Source organism: Tachyglossus aculeatus, chromosome 14, assembly GCF_015852505.1.
Source record: "Tachyglossus aculeatus isolate mTacAcu1 chromosome 14, mTacAcu1.pri, whole genome shotgun sequence".
Lineage (NCBI taxonomy): Eukaryota > Metazoa > Chordata > Mammalia > Monotremata > Tachyglossidae > Tachyglossus > Tachyglossus aculeatus.
In genome coordinates, this window is record NC_052079.1 from 46,188,531 (window position 1) to 46,209,492 (window position 20,962).

At 46.4% G+C, this 20,962-nt stretch overlaps 2 protein-coding genes across 2 annotated transcripts in view; one reads left to right on the forward strand and one right to left on the reverse strand.

The window, feature by feature from the left end:
* SYN3 (synapsin III) overlaps positions 1–20,962 on the reverse strand; it is a 350,093-nt gene that overhangs the window by 188,682 nt on the left and 140,449 nt on the right. The gene's annotated exons all lie outside the window — the stretch shown is intronic.
* The window catches only part of TIMP3 (TIMP metallopeptidase inhibitor 3), a 58,033-nt gene continuing 40,146 nt past the window's right edge, over positions 3,076–20,962 (forward strand). Inside the window, exon 1 of the mRNA XM_038756251.1 lies at positions 3,076–3,403. Coding sequence (XP_038612179.1) covers positions 3,283–3,403 — 121 coding nt within the window. The 5' untranslated portion in view covers positions 3,076–3,282. The remainder of the gene's footprint in view (positions 3,404–20,962) is intronic.

Sequence of the window (20,962 nt, forward strand, 5' to 3'; positions counted from 1 at the left end):
CCTGAATAAGCTCTCTTTTCCCATACTCCCTCCTGTTTTTGCATCACCTAGGCACTTAGGCCTGTACCATATAAGTACTTGATATTCACCCCACAGCACTTATGTAGATAATGATTATTTATATTTAGGTCTAAACCCCACTCCAGACTGTAAGCTCCTTCTGGGCAGGGAACATGCTTACCAACTCTGTTGTATTATACTCTCTCAAGCATTTAGTACAGTGCTCTGCACAGAGTAAGTGCTCAATAAATACCACCGATTGACCACTGATTGACATCAGTTACTATTGGCACCACTAATAAACAGATCCTAATGTGAAACTGAATTGACATTGGCCCAGGGCAGACATGGTCAATGAGTTCTGAGCCACCGGAACGTACTATCGAGGGAGATTCTCGAGTACTCAGTTCATCTCTGGAAAAATTTAAGGGTACACGTTCTTCTGCCTATTATGGGACTAATTCAGGCACCTGGAGACCTGGGGATGGAGACATGGGGACGTACTTGTTTACCTTTTTTGATCTCTCCCAGTTCTCTGACTCTATGACTGTCCTTGTCTCTCTGGAAAGAAGGCGAGTTGGCAACTGCTTACTATTAAACCCGTGGAGAAAACATCCTACCTTTCTCAACACGTCACTAAGAAAGCAGGCCCTACATATGGCGGGCTCATAGTGCAGGCTGGGTCTTCTCCCCTTTCTCTCCCTCTTGTGTTCCTACTATTCTTTGTCTTGTATTCCCTGAGCCCCAGATCAGCCAATCTCAACACTTGGGGAAGAGGAGAGGGGGTTACCAAGGAGAATACATCAAAAACATTTCACAATCTTTTAGTTGGAAAAACAATCAGATGAACTCCTTAGGATTACTTAATTAAGGGGTTCCCATAATCAGCTGCTTCCCTAATGAGCCTGCTGCTGGAATTATGGCCCTTTGGCAGCTTCCAGAAAAAATCACCTGCTTCATACTGACCCCAAGCAAGACTTCACCTCGGAGAGATCAGAGTTGCTATTTGCCGTGCCCGCCACCGCCCCCCCCCCCTTTTATTTTGACAGACTGTACAGTGGGATGAATATTATTATTATCATTATTATTACTGGACCTTTTTCATTGACTAAACCAGAGTATCCAACATGAAGCCTGAACTGGTCCTTTGAAATTGTTGGTTGGTCTTTGAAACCTGCCTAGCAAACAGTAATTGAAGAATAAATGTCAGGAAACCCCAGAACATAAAAGTGTAACAAATTCAATGGCTTGATACAGTCACTGATGGTTCCCCCAAAGCTTCCCTGGGCCATAGAGCCACACTTATCCCTGGAGTCTGAGAAGCTGCCTTTTTTTTTTTTCATTCTTTCTCACATGTCTGCATAAAGAAAACTGCAATTCCAGGTGGGTTATGAAGGATTTCACTCAAACAATCAACGGAATTTATTCAGTGCTTACTATGTAAAGAACACTGTACTAAGAGTTTGGGAGAGTACAATTCAACAGAATTAACAGACAGGTTCCCTGCCCATATAATCTGATTTAAGGGTCGATAAGTCCCAGGGAGCTTCACAAACACTTCCACCACGGGCTGAAACAATCTGCTCTGCAACCCACTCGGGATGGGAGAACTGAGTGTCCGAGCTCAGTCGAGAGCTCAGGGTCGCTCCTCTTGCTTCACCCCAACCCAAGGATCACCTAGCGCCTGCGTGGCAATTCGATAAGGACAGGGAGACCTGGATACAATGTGGCAGCAAAGTGCATTTCTGGGATAGCACGCATTGTCCCATATTTTAGATTTCTGAGAAGAGAACCAGTGTGTTTCCTATTAACATTCCCAAACCGATTCCTAAACGTCTCTGAAGTAAGCCCTATTGATTTATCCTCCAAGTAACCACAGCAATGTGTGAGAGCTTATTGGAGTGGGAGGGAGAGGGGAGGCGGCCTGCTAGGGGTGGGAGCCTTGGGGGCCAGTGTGGGAATTGGGGGAGGTGGGAAGGGGGCAAGGGAGACTACCCCCAAGGCTCCCCACTCCTAGCAGGCTGGCTCCTCTCTCTCCCCCAGTTCCCATCCTGGTGCATGTCCCTTCTTTGCTCCCTTCTCCTCTTTGCCACACAACTCTGGCAAAGGGGTTTCCTGAAAGATTCCTCTCCCGGGGTGGGGGGAGGATGAGCAAAAGTATCTGCCATCTGCGTGGGGTTGGCACCGGCTCAGCTCCTCTGCCCTTTCCCGAGAAGGTGGGAAAGGCGCTCTGGGCCTCGCAGGGCACGTGTGGGGCCGAGCTGCGAAGTGAGCCCACTGTTGGGTAGGGACTGTCTCTATATGTTGCCAACTTGTACTTCCCAAGCGCTTAGTACAGTGCTCTGCACACAGTAAACGCTCAATAAATACGATTGATTGATTGATTGATTGGGCTCGTCTCCACCTGCCCATCTCGGGGGGGATGTGGACTTGGGGTGGGTGTGGGTGTGTGTGGGTGGACCCTCTGGGGAGCAGGACAGGTAGCGGTGCATTCAAGCGCTTAGTACATCATCATCAATCGTATTTATTGAGCGCTTACTATGTGCAGAGCACTGTACTAAGCGCTTGGGAAGTACAAATCGGCAACATATAGAGACAGTGCTCTGCACACAGTAAGCGCTCAATAAATACGATTGATGATGATGATTCCGGGCTCTCTCTCTCTCTCTCTCTCTCTCCATCCCCTCTCCCTGTCCTTCCAACCCGGGAGGGAGGGGAAAAGCAGGGAGCGCCCCACCCGGGTCCCTCCCGCTCCGTGGCCACATTATTCCCTATAAGGATCTGAAACGTCCCAGGGGCCCGCCCCGAGCCCGGGAGGAGGAGGAGGAGGAGAAGAGGGGGAGGAGGAGGAGGAGGAGGAGGAGAAGAGGGGGAGGAGGAGAAGAGGGGGAGGAGGAGGAGGAGGAGAGATGAGGTAATAGCTCTTCGCCCACTGGCCGGGGGGCAGGGGAGGGGGAGAGAGGAGGAGCCCGGAGGTCCCAGGGGCCCCAGGGGGAGGGGACAGGGGAGGGGAGGGGGTCCAGCCTATAACTCGGCCTGCGCCCAGCTCAGAGGAGAGAGGCTGCAGCAGGGACAGAGGTGACCACCCCGGACTGCTCCTCCTCCTCCTCCTCCTGCTCTTGCTGCTGCTGCTGGCCGCAGCCCGAGAAGGACTGACCGTTCCGCCCCAGGAAAGGCCCCGGCCCCTGAGTGGGCCGCCGGTGGTGCGCCCTTGCAGCTAGCACGCTCGCCCGCAGCTCGCCCGTGGCAGGCTGCCCGCCGCCCAACTTTGGTCCAGCGGCCATGGCCCTTTGGCTCAGCCTGGTGATGCTCCTCGGCTGCTGGAGCCTGAAGGATTCGGGGGCGCAGGCCTGCACGTGTTCCCCCAGTCACCCCCAGGAAGCCTTCTGCAACTCCGACATCGGTAAGGGGCGCTGGGGGAGACTCCCAAGGGGAGCGTTTGGCCCGCCACCCCGAGGGGACGGGGAGTCGGGGGTCAGCAGGAAGGGGGACAGTAGCCCTTAAAGGGGTCACGGATGCTCGGGTGATAAAAATAAAGAGGATGGTGTTTGTTAAGCGCCTACTACGTGCGAAGCACTGTTCTAAACGCTGGGGGGATACAAGGTGATCAGGTTGTCCCACGGGGGGGGGGGGCTCACAGTCTTCATCCCCATTTTCCAGATGAGGGAGCTGAGGCCCAGAGAAGGGAAGTAACTTGCCCAGTGTCACAAAGTTGACGATGGTGGGCTTTGTTAAGCGCTTACTATGTGCCAAGCACTGTTCTAAGCGCTGGGGGGCGGATACAAGGTGATCAGGTGGTGACCCACGGGGGGCTCACAGTCTTCACCCCCACTTTCCAGATGAGGGAACTGAGGCGCAGAGAAGTGAAGTGACTTGCCCAGAGTCACACGGCTGACAAGTGGCGGAGTCGGGATTCGAACCCACGACCTCTGACTTCCAAGCCCGGGCTCTTTCCACTGAGCCACGCTGCTTCTCAATGATAATAATAATAATATAACAATACTTGATTTGTACTTCCCTAGCGCTTAGTACAGTGCTCTGCACATAGTAAGTGCTCAATAAATACGATTGAATGAATGACTGAATAATAATAATAATTTGGTAAACACTTCCTATGTGCCGAACACTGTTCTAAACTTTGGGGTAATAATAATAATAACGATGGAATTTGTTGTACGCTTACTATGTGCCGAGCACTGTTCTAAGCGCTGGGTTAATAATAACGATGGTATTTGTTAAGCGCTTACTATGTGCCCAGCACTGTTCTAAGCGCTGGGGTAATAATAATAATGATGATGGTATTTGTTAAGCGCTTACTATGTGCCCAGCACTGTTCTAAGCGCTGGGGTAATAATAATGATGATGATGGTATTTGTTGAGTGCTTACTATGTGCCAAGCACTGTTCTAAGCACTGGGGTAATAATAATAATAACGATGGTATTTGTTGAAAGCTATGTGCCGAGTACTGTTCTAAGCGCTGGGGTAATAATAATAATGATAATAACGATGGTATTTGTTAAGTACTTACTATGTGCCGAGCACTGTTCTAAGCGCTGGGGTAATGATAATATCGATGGTATTTGTTAAGTGCTTACTGTGTGCCGAGCACTGTTGTAAGTGCTGAGGGAGATACAAGGGAATCAGGTTGTCCCACGGGGGGGCTCACAGTCTTCATCCCCGTTTTACAGATGAGGGAACTGAGGCACAGAGAAGTTAAGCGGCTTGCCCAAAGTCACACAGCTGACAGTTGGCGGAGCTGGGATTTGAACCCATGACCTCTGACTCCAAAGCCAGGGCTCTTGCCACTAAGCCAAGTTGCTTCTCTTCAGAGAGAGAGAGAGAGAGAGAGAGAAAGAGAGAGAGAAAGAGAGAGAGAGTGTGCCCAGTCCCCAAAGGACCTGTTCTTGAACTGGGAAATCCCAGTTAACTCCGTTTACCCTCCCACGAAGAAAGGCAGGTGTCCTAGTAGCAGATCTCACAGCAGCTAGAAAGTTTCTAAGGGGAGGGAGAAGGAGGGGAATGGGAGGGGGAAAGAAAGAGGGAATCTCCCAGATTCTTCTTCTACAACTTTTAGTGGGAACAAGTGTCTGGGGAGAGAGAATGCTGTACTTTCAAAGATCTAATCCAAACCAAGCATGGTCAGAGACAACACTAAAGAAAATACTGTTGTGGTTTTGGGGTTTTTTGAATTTGCCTCTGCGTCACCATCGAAAAATGCTGTCAATTGTCTGTCAGTCTGCTAAACATTTTGGACAATGTTGTGCACACAGTAAGCGCCTCATAAGTACGATCGACTGAGTGTTGGTAGAACGCTCATTATTGATGCTTAACGAGGTGTTAACGGTAAGAAGTGCAGAAAAGTCAAGTTTCAGGGGATGAAAAGCAACTGGTGGAATGATGAAAATGTCGGAAAGTTGGCCCTCACCCGCAGGAGAAAATGTTTTTGAGAGTACTGGTAGCAAGTGGGAAAGGGCATTATATAAGGGATATCCTGGCTCACAGTTGTCAAAATAGGCAGGTTGGATATATTTTGGGGAACTCTCCCCCTTTAAAAAAATAAGAATTGAAACCTGCCCAAATATCCGACTAGTTTTCCATTTTCTGTTTCTGGATACCCGAGGGCTGGCAGAGAGGGGCTGTTACCAAATGGAAGGGTGCAGAATTTACCGATTCTGGGCTTGAACAGGTGGGTGGCTGAAGAAGCCTAGAACGGAGAAGCAGAGCCAGTCAAGCTGAGGCTTGGAAGAGCTAGGATGTTTGGAATAGATCTAAGTTTCCACTTCAATAATGACAAAAGTATTGGAGGTGCTAAAAGTGGGCCCTCCCTGGCACTTCGCCTTTGGGGGAAGGCAGGTCCTACCAATTAAATGACCCTTGATGCATTGGGGTGCTTGGACTTATTCTGTGGACCGTTATTCTGGAAAGAAAATGGAAAGGAAGACTGGGCTGCCGCCCCTCCAAACGTCAGGAGTGAGAATGAAGTAAAAGTGTATGTGTTTATGCAAGGGGAAATACATTTTCCACTGGGTCCTGCCTTAGAGGCAGGCATGCTAATTCTCCACCCTAGATCTGCCTTGGATGAGGGGGAGGAAATTGGCAGCAGAGCTTTGTCACTGGAAGGACCCTAAAAATAATAACGATAACAATAATGATAATAACAATAATAATAATAATAACTGTGGAACTTTGTGGCTCAGTGGCAAGAGCACGGACTTGGGAGTCAGGGGTCGTGGGTTCTAATCCCGGCTCTGCCACTTGTCAGCTGTGTGACTTTGGGCAAGTCACTTAACTTCTCTGGGCCTCAGTTATCTCATCTGTAAAATGGGGATTTAAGACTGTGAGCCTCACGTGGGACAACCTGATCAACTTGTATCTCCCCCGGCGCTTAGAACAGTGCTTGGCACATAGTAAGTGCTTAACAAATACCAAAATTGTTATTATTATTATTATTATTAAGTGCTTTACTATATACCAAGCACGTACTAAGGTAGCTGTTGGAACACATACAGGATAGTCAGGTTGGACACAATCCCTGTCCCACATGGGCCTCAGAGTCCTAGCAGAGGGACGTACATTGGATTCCTTGAACATTGTGTCCCTCTAAAAGAGATGGAAGAGGGAGGCTGATGGGGGGGGAGGCGGAGCCATTAGTAGCAGTCGGGTGTTTGTAACCTGTGCTCACCTTGAGATAGCAGTCTGGGTAATGGGGATAGGGCTATTCGTCTGTTCTCCTAGTGGAACTCTCTCTCACTGGTGGAGGATGGGAATGGGAGGTTTAGAAATAAGGTCTCATTGCTGATCAGTGGAGAAGAACCCCTTCATTGAAGGGTGGATACTCAGGAAGGGCTCAGGATTGACTAACAAAGGTAGAAGGGTTTTCAACTCCTCCGTGGCCACAAAAAAATAAACCACCATGGGATATACATTTTTCTCCCATTCATCACAGAGGGATATTACACGTTTTCCTAAAGCCTAACCTGAATCTGAAAATTAATGGCAATGAAAACTTCAATTGTACGTTCTGTTTGTCTTTTTTTTACTGTTGTTGTTGTTGTTGAAAATTGTCATCATTGCTTTGCTCCTGGAAAGCCAAGGGAAAACATGGCATTGGGATGTTTATGCAGTTTTCTGTGTGGGGCTGAGTTCATTCATTCATTCATTCAATCGCATTTATTGAGCACTTACTGTGTGCAGAGCACTAAGCGCTTGGAAAGTACAAGTTGGCAACGTATAGAGATGGACCTTACCCAACAACGGGCTCACAGTATAAATGGGGGAGACAAACAACAAAACAAAACATGTGGACAGGTGTCAAGTCGTCAGAACAAATGTGGTGGTGTGACCCAGGGATCTGCTCTGAGAGGAAGTGAAAGGGTCTGGGCTTCTCAGAAAGTCTTTTGGAGGTTTTAATAGCTGCTGTTATTTTCCCCTTTCTTTCAGAAAACTTTCCCTGGGAGGCAGGCCAGGGAAAGGCAAAGCACCACTGTAGTTTGGCCTTCTGTGAGAATCGTAGAAAGGATGGGAAGGGAGAGGGAGCTAGTGGTGGGGGAAGGAGGGAGGGAGGGAGAGGAGGGGAAGGGAGGAGGGAGGGAAGGAAAAAGAGAGGGAGGGTAGGGAAGAAGGATGGATAAAGGGCTTGATCCCTGCCTCAGTAGCAGGTGGCTTTTTTCTTGTGGGGGCTTCCTTTCCCCTGATTTAGTGAATTGACCTGGATCAAGGATACTTTCCCTACTGACCCAACTTGAACGGTGTTATGTTAAGGTCTGATGGATTTCCCTAGGTTCCTAGGTGAAGAAGTTAGGAATTTAGGAGTTCATGGCTATTTAATGCTCTGCACTCAGTAAGCATTCAATAAATACCACAGATTAATTGATTGCTGGTGATTGTTGTTGATCTAAGAGTTAGGGCCTTCAAATCCCTACAGAAAGAATCAAGTTATTCCCAATTTCCTCCTGGGATCAAGACTCCCTTGAACTGCTCTGAAGCCCCAAATACTAATGGATCTGGAACCAGAACAAGGTTAGAACTCGAGAGCTGCCAATTTCAAACAACACAGAGTATAGATGTGACGTGACCATAGTTTTATCACTTAGTAGAAGAATGAAAAGACCCAACTCAAGATGGAAGTCAGTTCCAGGGTAATAATCTGGTTTAGGACCTTCCATTCTTCCAGGGGGTTGTTGGCAGTGGGGAGGAGAGGTAAATTTCCACAAGTGGCTGGGAAAGATAGGTGTCGGCCTCTTTTATTTTATTTTTTTTTAGGTGGGATGGACATCTAAAATTCTCGCTGAATTCCCTATTAGGTTCTTGGGCTGATTGCTTATTGTGGAATGTCTTGCTGGCCTCCAGGAGACCTAGCATTTATGCCTCATTTAGTCTCTGGTTTTAAGCGTGTGTTAGAAAGGGATTTAGAAAGGGGTTTGGAAGATTTCTCCTGCCAGTCTCACTTTCTCCCTCCTCCTCCCAACCGGCATCCCATCACACCACCATGTCCAGTGGATATGGTTTGAGTCCTAGTCTGCTTCATAGCTTGCCTTGTCATTTCTCCACTGCGTGCAGGATAGAGATTCACAGTTCCATCTGGGAAGTGAGTAGTCCTCTTTTAAAGCAGCTATGCTGAATTCCCACCCTCCCTCTTTGGCCAATCTGCCAGGGCTTTTCCCCTAAAGAACCGAAAACAGTCTTGTGAGAGTAGCCGAACCATTTGGATGAAGAGGAGTTAAAAGTGTCTCTATGGTAACCCTTGGGCTGTGTATGAGTGTAGTGTTTAGAAGAAGAATAAACTACATGCCGGGTTATAAAACACACTGTGGGGAAGAAAAGGACTTGGCAGCAGCCAGATTTCCTTTTTTTTTATCATCTTTCCTCCAAGCTCCTGACAAAGTCCTGACTTGAGAGAGGGAAGGGGGTCAGAGCAGAGAGGGCCAAGAATTAAGGAGACAGCCGTGGGTGGGCACAACCTAAGGGAACAGGATAAGCAAGATAGTGACCCATGAGGGGGCAACATAGCAAGCTTTCAGAAAGTTGCCTGAAGGTGAGGGAATTTTGTGTGGGACAGTTGGGATCGCATGGTGCTGGAGGCAGATAGCTGAGGAGAGAGGGCTCTTGCGCTTGGAAAGAGAGGGGAAAGATTTGGGCAATACCTGGGGTTTAGAAGCCACAATGCACCTTTGAGATTCACTTACTGGTGTGAGTAACAATTGTGTTTTTTATCTCTCTAATTTCACCAGGACTTTTTAAGGAAAAACAAATTAAACAGCATGGCCATAGTAAGCGCTTAATAAATGTTATTATAAGACAAGCACCTCGGAGCCAGAGGACCTGGGTTCTAACACTGACTCTGATGCTTGTCTGTTCTATGACCACGGGTAAATCACTTCACTTCCCTGGGCCTCAGTTTCCTCATCTGTAAAATGGACATTAAATGCCTGTTCTCCCTCCCATTTGGACTGTGAACCCCATGTGCAATGGGGATTCTAGCTACCTGGTATCTACCACAATGCTGGATGCTTAACAAATTCCATAATTACTATTATTAATAATCGCTTTCCCAAACCAACATATGACCCCCTCCTCCAATTCTGAGCTTCTCTCTCTGAGGACTAGTTCTCTCCCTGCCCTGCTTAACAATTCCATCACAGATCTGACTAGAACAGTGAGACTGACTTGTTTGGTGGTGGATTTTTTTTGTTTGTTTGTGTGGAGGTTTTTTTGCAGTAACAGCAGGAAATTCACCTCTCAACTACTGAATGTTACAACCCTGCAGGTTTGCGGGGAGGGGAGGCGGGGACAAACCAAAGCACAATGCCCACAAAACCTAATCAACCAACCTCCTGGAATAAAACAGACCCCTGAACCTGATTCTGTTGTTGCCATCGCAACCCACACTTAACAATGAGGTCCCTTTGCTCTCCCCTGGCAATCCTGCCAACCTCACCACCCTTTCATTATATAGTACATGTCCTTTGAAGGGGGCTCACTGTGTGATTCTCAGCAGGATAGATGTCAGAGGGGAAAGGGGGAGTCCCCTTTGCATTAAGGATTCTTTCTCCTTTCTGCCTTCCCCTCGATAAAGAGAAAGACTTGACATTTCACTATCCATTTTAGTTTCTCCTTGGTTTCCCTGAGGCTGGGTGGGCATACTTTAGGGTATAAATGATTTGAGACCCTGATCTCTGAATGTAAATCCCCCTTTGCACGGGCGTCAAAGTGGGCAGTTGGAGGTTTGCGTCGGTTTCATCGTTGGCCTGTTGGAGACTTGAGGGTAATCCTTTCCCTGCAATTTAGCGCAGTGCTTTGCACACAGTAAGCACTTAATAAATACTATTACTACTGCTACTCCTCTACAGTTTTCCTCTTCACAATAAGAAACGGGGCTTTTAATACACTTGTTTGTTTGGCTTTTGGGTTTCTATTCATTAGTGGATTGTCCTGGCTCTGGCTCAGAACAACCAAAACAAAGAAAACAAAATAGGCCGCTCTGTGTTCTAAAATAAAAACAGATACACCCAAGTCCTCTGTGGTCCTTGAACTTGCCTTGTTTGCTGTATCAACATCAAGTGTCACGTTTGGTGGTCCTTATCTAGTTGGTGCCCCTGCAGAACGCTTGGATTGTTGGATCTGAGACAACGGGGGGTGGGTCTTCCCCTTCCTCTTCATGACTTACACCTCTTTTCTCTTTCTCCTCCTCCTCCACCCCCAGTCCCTGTTGCTTACTTATTAAGTGCAGGCTCGAGAGGCGCCATAGTATATATTAGGGAGGGTGTAGTTGAGGTGAAGAAGCAAACTTGTCCAATCAAGGAAAATGGTTGTGTATTAGACCGCATTCTGGTAACCCTGAGGTTTTCATCGTGCATTCCTTCAAGCTTTTTAACCCAGGGCTCCCTTGTAAAACAACTGTAGCTGTCATTGGTTCAGACCTGACTGGTGATTTACAGTCTAAAGTACACCCCTCGACTTCATTTGGAGAACAGTATAACAGGAAGAATAAAAAGAAAAGGACAGTCCCCCCAAATTTCATTAAAGTCATCAGCTAAACCTTCTTCTCCACTAAACGTTTCACCAGATTGGCTACCAAGTTGTAAAATCGATTAGTTCATGCTGCCTTTCATTTATTTTGTCTGCCCACTCCCTTGAAGAGAGCATCTAGAGGAGGGAAGCAAAGGATACTTTATGAACTAGGCCACTGCTCTTACAAAATTAAGAGAGAAATCTAATTTATTACTTCTCCAAAACTCCTTTGTTCCTTCATAAAATTTCTCCCCTTTCCCCCCAACACTCCCCCGAAAGAAAGGCTGCGGAATATTTCATAATGCAGTGCACATGGGTTTTTCTCTTATCTGGTTCATGCTGTGAATGCCTACATCAGATGTTTGCAGGAAATGGCACTGTGGAGGCCTCTATCCCAGCAAAGGGCCAGATGTGCTCAGCCAGCTTTTCTAGCCCCAAGACTCAGAAATTCAGGCCTGCAGCTGGAGTCCCCCCTCGCCTCATCCTCTCTGCTTCCCGTCTCCTGCTCAACGCTCTCCCTGTCCATTTCATCACTCCATCCCTCCTCCCTCCTGCAACCGGGCAGATGTTTTGGCAGAATTTGGCCCATTAGAGAGAGAAACACATCACTTTAATAACCTTTGAAAACTGTGATTGTAGGAGGGTTCTCAAGACTTGGCGGTCAATGAGAGAGAAAGCACTATTGCTACCAAGTTGTGCGATTTTACCAATCTTAGAAGAAGTGCTGTCAGAAGCAGGACACTCTTTTGAATAATGCATTATCCTAGAAGTGCTGAAAACACCAGAAGACGACCAGCTCATAACAATGAACAAAAGCCGGAGAGCTTGATTTTTGTCTGGGAGGTGAACTTTGAGGAGGCAGCCTGCTTGTGGCGGGTGGAGAAGGGTTGCTTTGGGTCCTTGAGAATTGCATTTAGAACTTTGAGAAGTTTGTGGGAGGCAGAAGGTGGGCCCAGATGGGTGTCCTTTGAAGTTTTTTGTCTATTGTATTGTTATACTGTACTTTCCCAAGCACTTAATACAGTGCTCTGCACACCGTAAGTGCTCAATAAATGCGATTGACCAACTGACTGACTTCAGAGAGGACCCAAGGACTCAGCATTCAAGTACTGCATGCCAGGCTTTTTGAACAAAGCACCCCAAAGGGACATGGTTCTTTGACTGCACCACCACAAGAGAGAAAGAACTAGCTACCCCCTGCCCTCTCTCAGAAAGCCAAAGAAGCACCTCAATCTATTTTCAATCCACTCTCCCAAGAGAGATGCTCTGTCTTCTACACCCCTCCCCTAACTCTGTTTTTCAGCATTCGGTGAGTTGCCTGCCTCTCATAACTAGGGAGGTTTGTGTAGGACCAGACTTGGCTCTGAAATTCTTACCAGGAAGTTCTGGCATGATTCTTGCATTGGGGAAAGAGGGGTGGAGAGATGGGGAGGGAGGTTGAGGAGAGGGAGAGGGAGAGGGAGGTTGAGGGGAGGGAGGTTTGCTGCAGGCAAATAGAAAGCCGCTTGGAACCAGTTACGAGAGCCGTGTAGCAGACAGAGATAGAGAGGTGGCCAACAACAACTCAATATCCCAGAGGCCTCTTCAGCCTTGACTCCCTCATTTGTCATGATTGTTGGATTTCAGTGTCACCAAGATATGAAAATTAGTCCTTTCTTTGTCCTTTCAATAATAATGATGGTATTTGTTAAGCGCTTACTATGTGTGAAACACTGTTCTAAGTGCTGGGGGGATACAAGGTGATCAGGTTGTCCCACGTGGTGCTCACAGTCTTCATCCCCATTTTACAGATGAGGTAACTGAGGCACCGAGAAGTTAAGTGACCTGCCCAAAGTCACACAGCTGACAAGTGGTGGAGCTGGGATTAGAACCCATGACCTCTGATTCCCAAGCCCATGCTCTTTCCACTGAGTCACGCTGCTTTTCAGTGGATATTGGGGAGTCCAGCAGAGAGGAGAGAAGCAGTGTGGTCTAGTGAAAAGAGCTTGGGCCTGGAAATCAGAGGATCAGGGTTCTCACTGAGGCTTTGACCTGCTCTGCTGGGTGACCCTACGCAAGTCACTTCATTTTTCTGTGCCTCTGTTTCCTCTTCTGTAAAAGGGGGATTGGTACCTGTTCTCCCTTCCTACAGGCTGTGAGACCCAAATAGGATGGGGCCTGTGTCTAATCTGATTATCTTGCAACTACCTTGATGCTTAATACAGTACAGTTATTATTATTGTTAGAAGCGTGCCACGGCATGTCTTAGCAAATTTTTCCACTTCCTTTTCAACCCCAGGATCTCGGCCAATTATAGCCAACTTTGGGGATGCATTCTGGTTGGGCCAAGAAAGGAAGGGGTTTTGCTTCCCAAATGATAACCCCAAAGACCAAGTCAGTCTGGAGGCCTGGGGGGGCTCACAAGCCCCAAGTGGGGCAAACTCCCTAGATTGACCCTAGAGTAGCTTCAACTTCCCGATGATCTTCTGGACTTGCGATGATCCAAGTCGAGCTCCGAACTGCAGCTGACCTCCTGAGCCAGCACTTCTGGGGCCAGATATCAACCGGGCCCACTTCTGGGGATGGTCAGGTGCAGTTCCATGGGACACTGGTCATGGCATTAGTCTCAAATGTTGCTCCCTCTCCCCCCCGGCTGCTGGAGGGAAGAAGAGGGCAGGATGAGCAATGGGACTACCCAAATGAGGCCCCATACATTATCTCTCAAACCTCGGGTGGAACTGACACGCTGCTCAGTCCATTTGTCCAAGAAAACGATTGTTCTCAGCAAACAGGTGAGAGAAGAAGGTGGTAAATATTGGGCAGAGATGGCTAGGGACGGTCAACGGGCTGTTTTCATTCTATTCCGTCAATTTCCCTAGCTGCGTTTGGGATATGTCTGCGTCTGTGGAATAAATTGTCTTTTGGTCAAACCTGATTGACTCCAAGTCCCTGATTTATGTTGTCTTAGACCTTATCACCTAATGGGAGCTTTAACAAAGCTTGGAGAACAAAGGCTTGGAATATTCCTAGAGTGACAGTCGCCTGGTTTGGGGGAGGGTGAGCAGGGTTCGCTGTCCTTAAACAGCCAAGTTAAAGTTCAGGGAGTGGAATAACAGATCAGGTCGGATGACTGGCTGTGGAAGAGGAGAAGGGAATCCATCTGGGATTCTGTCGGAGCCAGGGGGCTGTGTGTGTGTTCATTATTCCAGAATGAGGGCACCCAGGCATCAAATAGCTCCTTTTGTGGGAGTATGGGAAAAACTCCTTTTAGAAACCTTGAAGGATTCCGTTTTGAGATTACCGGCTGGGGCAGAAAGCCAAGTGTCAAATTCAAGGTCAGGCAGCAGGGCTTCATGTCTTCATGTCTTTAGGATTTTATCATCAACATCATTTGGGAACTGGTAGAATGCCACTGTGAGTTCAGTTAATTAGTAGACGTCTCTTGTTGTGACTGGCGCTGGATAATTGTCCCTTTCCAGGCATCAAATGTAAACATCCACCAATTTGCAGTACAGAAAGGGGGGTGGGAGGGGGGATAGAGGAACATGAAAGCAACCACCAGTTCTGCACCCCGGGTGGGAGAAGAGGATGAAAGAAGGGTAAAGGAAGAGAGGGGATTCGACATCCAGAGAGTGTTCCCATCAAGTAAATGCTAACAACATCAGGAGCGGGACTGCTGGGTCTGGAAACTACGAGCCTTGAATGGACCTCCAGATGGCAGTTTCAAGAAGGTCGTCTGGCACTTGGATGTGGCAGAGTGTGATTCACCAGTTGTAACCACAACTGAGTAGACATATTTAGGGTCTGCTCTGCTCACCCGACATTGGGAGGAGGCAAGAAAAAATGCCCTAAATCTGCTTCACCTTTTCCGAGCTGCCCTAAATCACATCACTTCTTGGGGACAAAATCAGGGCTGCTCGATGAGTCAAGGAGAGTGTTCTGTACAGAGGAGACACAGTAATACTGTTGACACTGCGCTACGAGCTCAGTCGGTAGAGTTTGTGGCTTTTAATCTCAGGGTCATGGGTTTGAGCCCCATGTTGGGTGTAATCCTTTTAGCACTTAGTACAGTGCTCTGCACACAGTAAGTGCTCAATAAATATGATTGATTGATGTATAGTTAAATTCTGGAGCAGAAATCTGAATACTTTTGGAAAGGTTGTATTTTTGCTCTGACACATTTTTTGAGGTTTTTTTTCCCACTATGATACATATTCTGGCAGTCACGTAATGGGGGTGGAAATTATATAAGAGTGGTCAAACTCTTCTGACTTTGGTATAACTTGGTTCACTTCGCCTTGGAACAGACTCAAGACTAGTAGTACCTCAACTTCCAGGAAAGCATGGATGCACCTGTAAGTTTACGTAGAGTTCTAGGAGGAGAACTGTATGAAGAATGGGTAGTGGGAAAGCAAAATAAAGCAGATTCAAAATACACATTGGATGCTTTGTTTCTTCACTGGCACGAAAGCTATCTACGATCCTAAATCTTAGGAACACTCCCCCTCGGGATCAGAGTATGGAAGATTTCTGTTTGAAGAGGCTGAAGATGTCACGGCATGCTAGAGCAATTATTTTGAACCATCTCAACTGAAATCGTTGCTAATGTGAATGCTCTCAAATCGATTCATTTAGAAGTGAGCTCAGAATTTCCTCAAACCTTGAAAAAGCAAGGGAAGTCATCAGGTATATAGAAAAAACAGCAAGTGTCTGGAATATCTAGAGCTTCAAGCTAGGAGTAGTCACCACTCATCTTTCACCTTGCAGGATCTGGAATGAGGCAGAAATCCTAGCTGAACTCAGGAATAATCACGGTCATGGTGATTTTTAATTTTTAAGAAAGGTAAGTTCCACTGTGGAGGAATCAGAGGCTTCCCCATGTCCATAATTCTCCCACTCGCTGAAGTGTTCCTTCTGGAAACTGCGGTTTTAAGTCATAAGCTGATATTAAAACTCTGCTCATACTCTTAAATATCCTTAAGTTTGTCAACCGAGAAGCTCTCAGTTGAGGAAAATTCTTAATTACAGGTGTCCGTGGAAATTCATCACCATTGTTTGGTGACTTCAAGGCATGAGATGAATGGTGATTCTGAGTTACAGGGACAATAAGACACATCTGAGCTAGGTCAGGCATCAAATAAGGTTCTTGTCATCGTTCTAGTGCATTGCTCAATATTTACTCTTGCTTGCTGTGGGCAGGGAACGTTTCTATCAATTCTGTTATATTGTACTCTCCTAAGCACTTTGTACAACACTCTGCACACAGTAAGTGATCAATAAATGTAATTGATTGATTGACTGATGATAAATTCAATCACTGACAAGCATTAGAGAAGCAGCGTGGCTCAGTGGAAAGAACATGGGCTTTGGAGTCAGAGGGCATGGGTTCAAATCCTGGCTCTGCCAGTTGTCAGCTGTGTGACTTCGGGCAAGTCACTTAACTTCTCTGGCCCTCAGTTACCTCATCTGTAAAATGGGGAGTAAGACTGTGAGCTCCCCCGTGGGACAACCTGATCACCTTGTAACCTCCCCAGCGCTTAGAACAGTGCTTTGCACATAGTAAGCATTTAATAAATGCCATTAGTTTTATTATTATTCCTCAGGAAGTGAAACTCATTTGCTAAAGATTGTAAAGCGCCTTTTGGTAACTCAGCTCTAGAACCAAAGTCACCTAAATTTCAGTCATAAAACTCTAGGAGCCTGTCAGTAATGAGCTCACCCAGAAGCAAATCTTCAGACAGGGTTGGTGTTCATACTGAAGGTTGTAAGAAAGTGGGACCCTCTAAACCAATGATCCCCTTAAACAGGCTCCAGTGTCAACATGCAAATTAATGGCTCACCTACCATAGCTTTGCTGGGTGAGACCTTTGTGTCGAGTAGAGGACGACAGGCCATCCAAACAGTTTCTGTTTGGGGAGCTGAAATGGGGTGTCCAAAAGCCTACTACATATTTTAAAGAGGCAATGAACAAAGACGCGTGGCCCCTGGATTATGACTAACATTATAACTATAACTAGCATTTGTTGAGTGCTTTCCAAGTGCTTCAGTGACCATAGGATGGAGCCCTGGAATGACTATGAGATTCGGCTAAGACCTGGATACGGTCCCACCAGAGGCTCACAATCGACGTAGGGGGAAGACAGACTTAGAACAACGAGAATGTAATCAGAACACTGGAATTTGGTAAAAATTTCAGTGTCAAAAATACCCACGATACAATTATGTTCAAATTTGAACTAGGGGGTAGGCTTAGGGCATCTCACCTAATTGGTACCAAAGCCATCCAAAGTGAGAAAGTCCCCAATATTTTAAATGTTGATACAATCGCTTCCACCCATCCTCGACTCCTACAGAGGGTAGGTCGATCCTTTTTTTTTCTTTAATATGGTATTTGTTAAGCACTTACTATGTGCCAGGCACTATTCTAGGAGCTGGGGTATATATAAGTAAATCAATGCTTAGAACAATGCATGGCACGTAGTAAGTGCTTAACAAATACCATCATTATCATTATTAAATCAGGGGGGACACAGTCCATGTCCCACAAGGGGCTGGTAGTCTTAATCCCCACTTTACAGATGAAGTAACTGAGGCACCAAGAAGTGAAATGACACTCAGCTGACCAGCGGTGGAGCGGGGACTAGAACCCAAATCCTTCTGCCAGGCCTGTGCTCTATCCACTAGGACACACTTCCTCCCACGCTACTCCTGGATGATGATAGAGCAGGGTGGGACTGGGTATCTCGCAATGAAGGGAACCAACAGGAGCAGATAGGACCAGAGTGGCTCAAGTGAATAGTTGCTCTTTTTGAGCAAGTGTTTCTTGAAGATTACAAGAGTGAGGCTACATTATAAACTGGACTGTAAACTCCTTGAAGGCAGGAATTGTATCTACCAATTCTACTGTGTTGTACTCTCCCAAGTGTTCAGTAAATGCCATTGATTAATTTATCGAGGCAAACTCAAAAACTTTTCCAGATACCCCAAAGAGCAGAGTTATCAATACAACATGGGCATCCTTTCATGTGTTCTTAATGAGGTAGAAGCAGCGTGTGTTCTAGTTGCTGAGATATGGAAAAATCGATGTCAGTTGATTCTTCTTAAAACATGAAGGACACATGTATTCATTTGCACAAGCATAACGTTTGTATCTATTTATGGGTGTGTGTGTGTGTGTGTGTGTGTGCGTGTTTGTGTGTGTGAAGTTGGGGGCGGTGACAGATTGAGAGCATTATCAGTATATTCTAAATGGAGGGGAGGCAAAACAAAAAAAGAAGAAATATTGATTGCAGGCGGCTAAGATGATGTTATTTTATAAACAGTAGAGAGTGTTTTGGAAATTATAGTGCAAGACTCTTTTGAAACAGAAAACCAGATCCCTTAGAGAAAATGGAATGAAGATTTAGTTCTTTGTTAATATCTAAAGACTTAGAGAAGTAAAATGGTTTATGTAGTCTTTGATGATTTTTTTAATTCTAGGTTCCTTCAAACTAGACAGGGAGCTGCCTCATGTGGGACCGGGATTGTGTCTGACTTGATTATCTTGTATCTACCCCAGCATCTAGTACAGTGCTTGGCAAATAGTAAGCACTTACCAAATATCATATTTATTATTATTATTATTATTAAATCTTAGAATGATAGCTCTCTTTATTGAGTTACTTCCTCACTTTTTAAAAAAAAGAACAGAAACGTCATTTATAATTCCATATTCCTGCCTGTGTTGACAAATGCTACTTTAGTGAATGTAAGGTTCAGGGCCTGGAAGTGTTTACCAGTTACATTGAATACAAAATGTGCCCTCTGCAAGCTCATAAGGACGGAGGGGCTTCCTTCGTCTTTTGTTTCTGAGCTGTCTGCAGGTGGGCTAGCAAGCTGAGATTTGTTTTCCTCAAGGCTAATCCGACATTAGTGCACATGTTGTGACATCAGACTGAGACTATGTGTGAGAGAGTGTGTGTGTGAGTGTGTGAGTGTGTGTGTGTCTGTTGGGTGAGGGGAATTAAATAGGGTCAGTGACATCTGGGAGTCAGAAGGACCTGGGTCCTCATCCTGGCTCCTCCCCTTGTCTTCTGTGTGACCTTGGGGAAGTCACTTCATTTCGCTGTGCTTCAGTAAACACATCTGTAAAATGGGGATTAAAACTGTGAGCCCCATATGGGATATGGACTGTGTTCAACCTTTCATTCATTCATTCAATCGTATTTATTGAGCGCTTACTGTGTGCAGAGCACTGGACTAAGCACTTGGGAAGTACAAGTTGGCAACATATAGAGACGGTCCCTACCCAACAACAGGATCACAGTCTAGAAGGGGGAGACAACCTTGATTATCTTCTATTTACCCCAGTGCTTAGAACAGTGCTTGGCACATAGTAAGTGCTTAACAAATACCATAAAAAAAAGACAGATAATGGGCTTGCTCCAGATTCCCCGCCAAGGGCAAATAAAGAAAATTTAGGTGTGGAAGAGCAGAAGGAGCTCCAGCTAGGATGGAAGGGCCAGGGCAACATTCATAGGTCCGGGCTGTTGTGTTGTTGTTTCCCTATCTGCCTGTTTGCAGTGCTCTCTTGGCTCTTGAAAGTAGGAGGCTAAATTTACCCAATGCCTGACAAGAGAGTCAGGGTGAAGTGGAAGAGAATTCAACCAACCTGCTCTTGCGTTCAGCCAGGGAGGAAATATTGAACTGTGTTGGACCCTGGCACCAATCTAACTGTAGGTGATGGAGACAAGGAGCATTAGCACCCTCTAAAAATACCTAAGAAAACTAAGAATATCCTGACTGTCAGGAAATACATGAATAACAGCAGCAGACCCAAGTTCCCTGAGCTGCAGGCAGGAAGGTTCCGGATTCCTGGCGCGTATTCATTCCAGGCCAAGGTTATTTCAGTTTCCCTGTGGAAGGACTCTTCCAGGGGATTTCATCACCTTTACTCCTATAATCCTAGGGTCTTGTGTGTGGGATGGAGCAGGAAGCCCTAAGAAATCAGGGGAAAGAGCACAATCTCTTGGCTTGCTCATTTCCTTCCATCCTTAACTTTCTGAGTAGTGCCTTAAAAGACCTCGGAGAGTTGATTTACATCCCCTCGCTTCCTGACCAGAGTTTCAGGATCTGGTTTCCAATGCAATCTCAGTCCTCATTCCTCTCCAAAAGGAGAGCCTATAAAATAGGAACTCAGTTACTATTGTTTTCAAAATCGACCCCCCGGCCATCTGATTTTCCTTGGGAGGTGATTTGTGGTTAGTCAGTAAATTGATGTTATAGGATTAGCAGTGGGGCTGTTGCCATTAGGGAAGAAGAGTGTGTATGGGTTTGGTGCTGGAGAGACTTGGGAGGAGGGGAATAGGGGACAAATGAGGAAACAGGAGGGAGAATGTGAGAGAAAGAGAGAGAGAAAGACTGTGGTAAGGAAGTTGATGGTCTAGTGGGGATACATGAACATAGGGCTTGGGTGTTTTTTCCCCATCAACGTAATGTTCATCCAGAGGAATACTAGAGAGGAGAGAAAGATTAGGAACTAAAGGCAAGGGTGGTGACACTCTGAGTCAGGGATCTGAAATACATACATACATACATCAGAGCAAAAGCATCATGACATGGAGTACAAAGGAGAAATTCATGGGGGAAATGATAGGATTGGCAGGAGTGAGAATTAATAACTTCCTACCCCTCTCATTTTGAAGGTCTGGACTTGGACTCAGTCATTTTGGATTGGGATCGGCTTGGCCTTGTGGATAGAGCATGGACCTGGGAGTAAGAAGGACCTAGGTTCTAATCCTGGCTCTGCCACTTGCCTTCTGTGTGACCTTGGACAAGTCACTTCATTACACTGGGCCTCTGTTTCCTCATCTGTAAAATGGAGAGGCAATACCTGTTTTCCATTTCCCTGTGAGTCCCACGTGGGGTGGAGACTGCATCTGATCTGATTGTATTGTATCTAACCCTGTAAGTCAACAGATAGTACTGTTATTA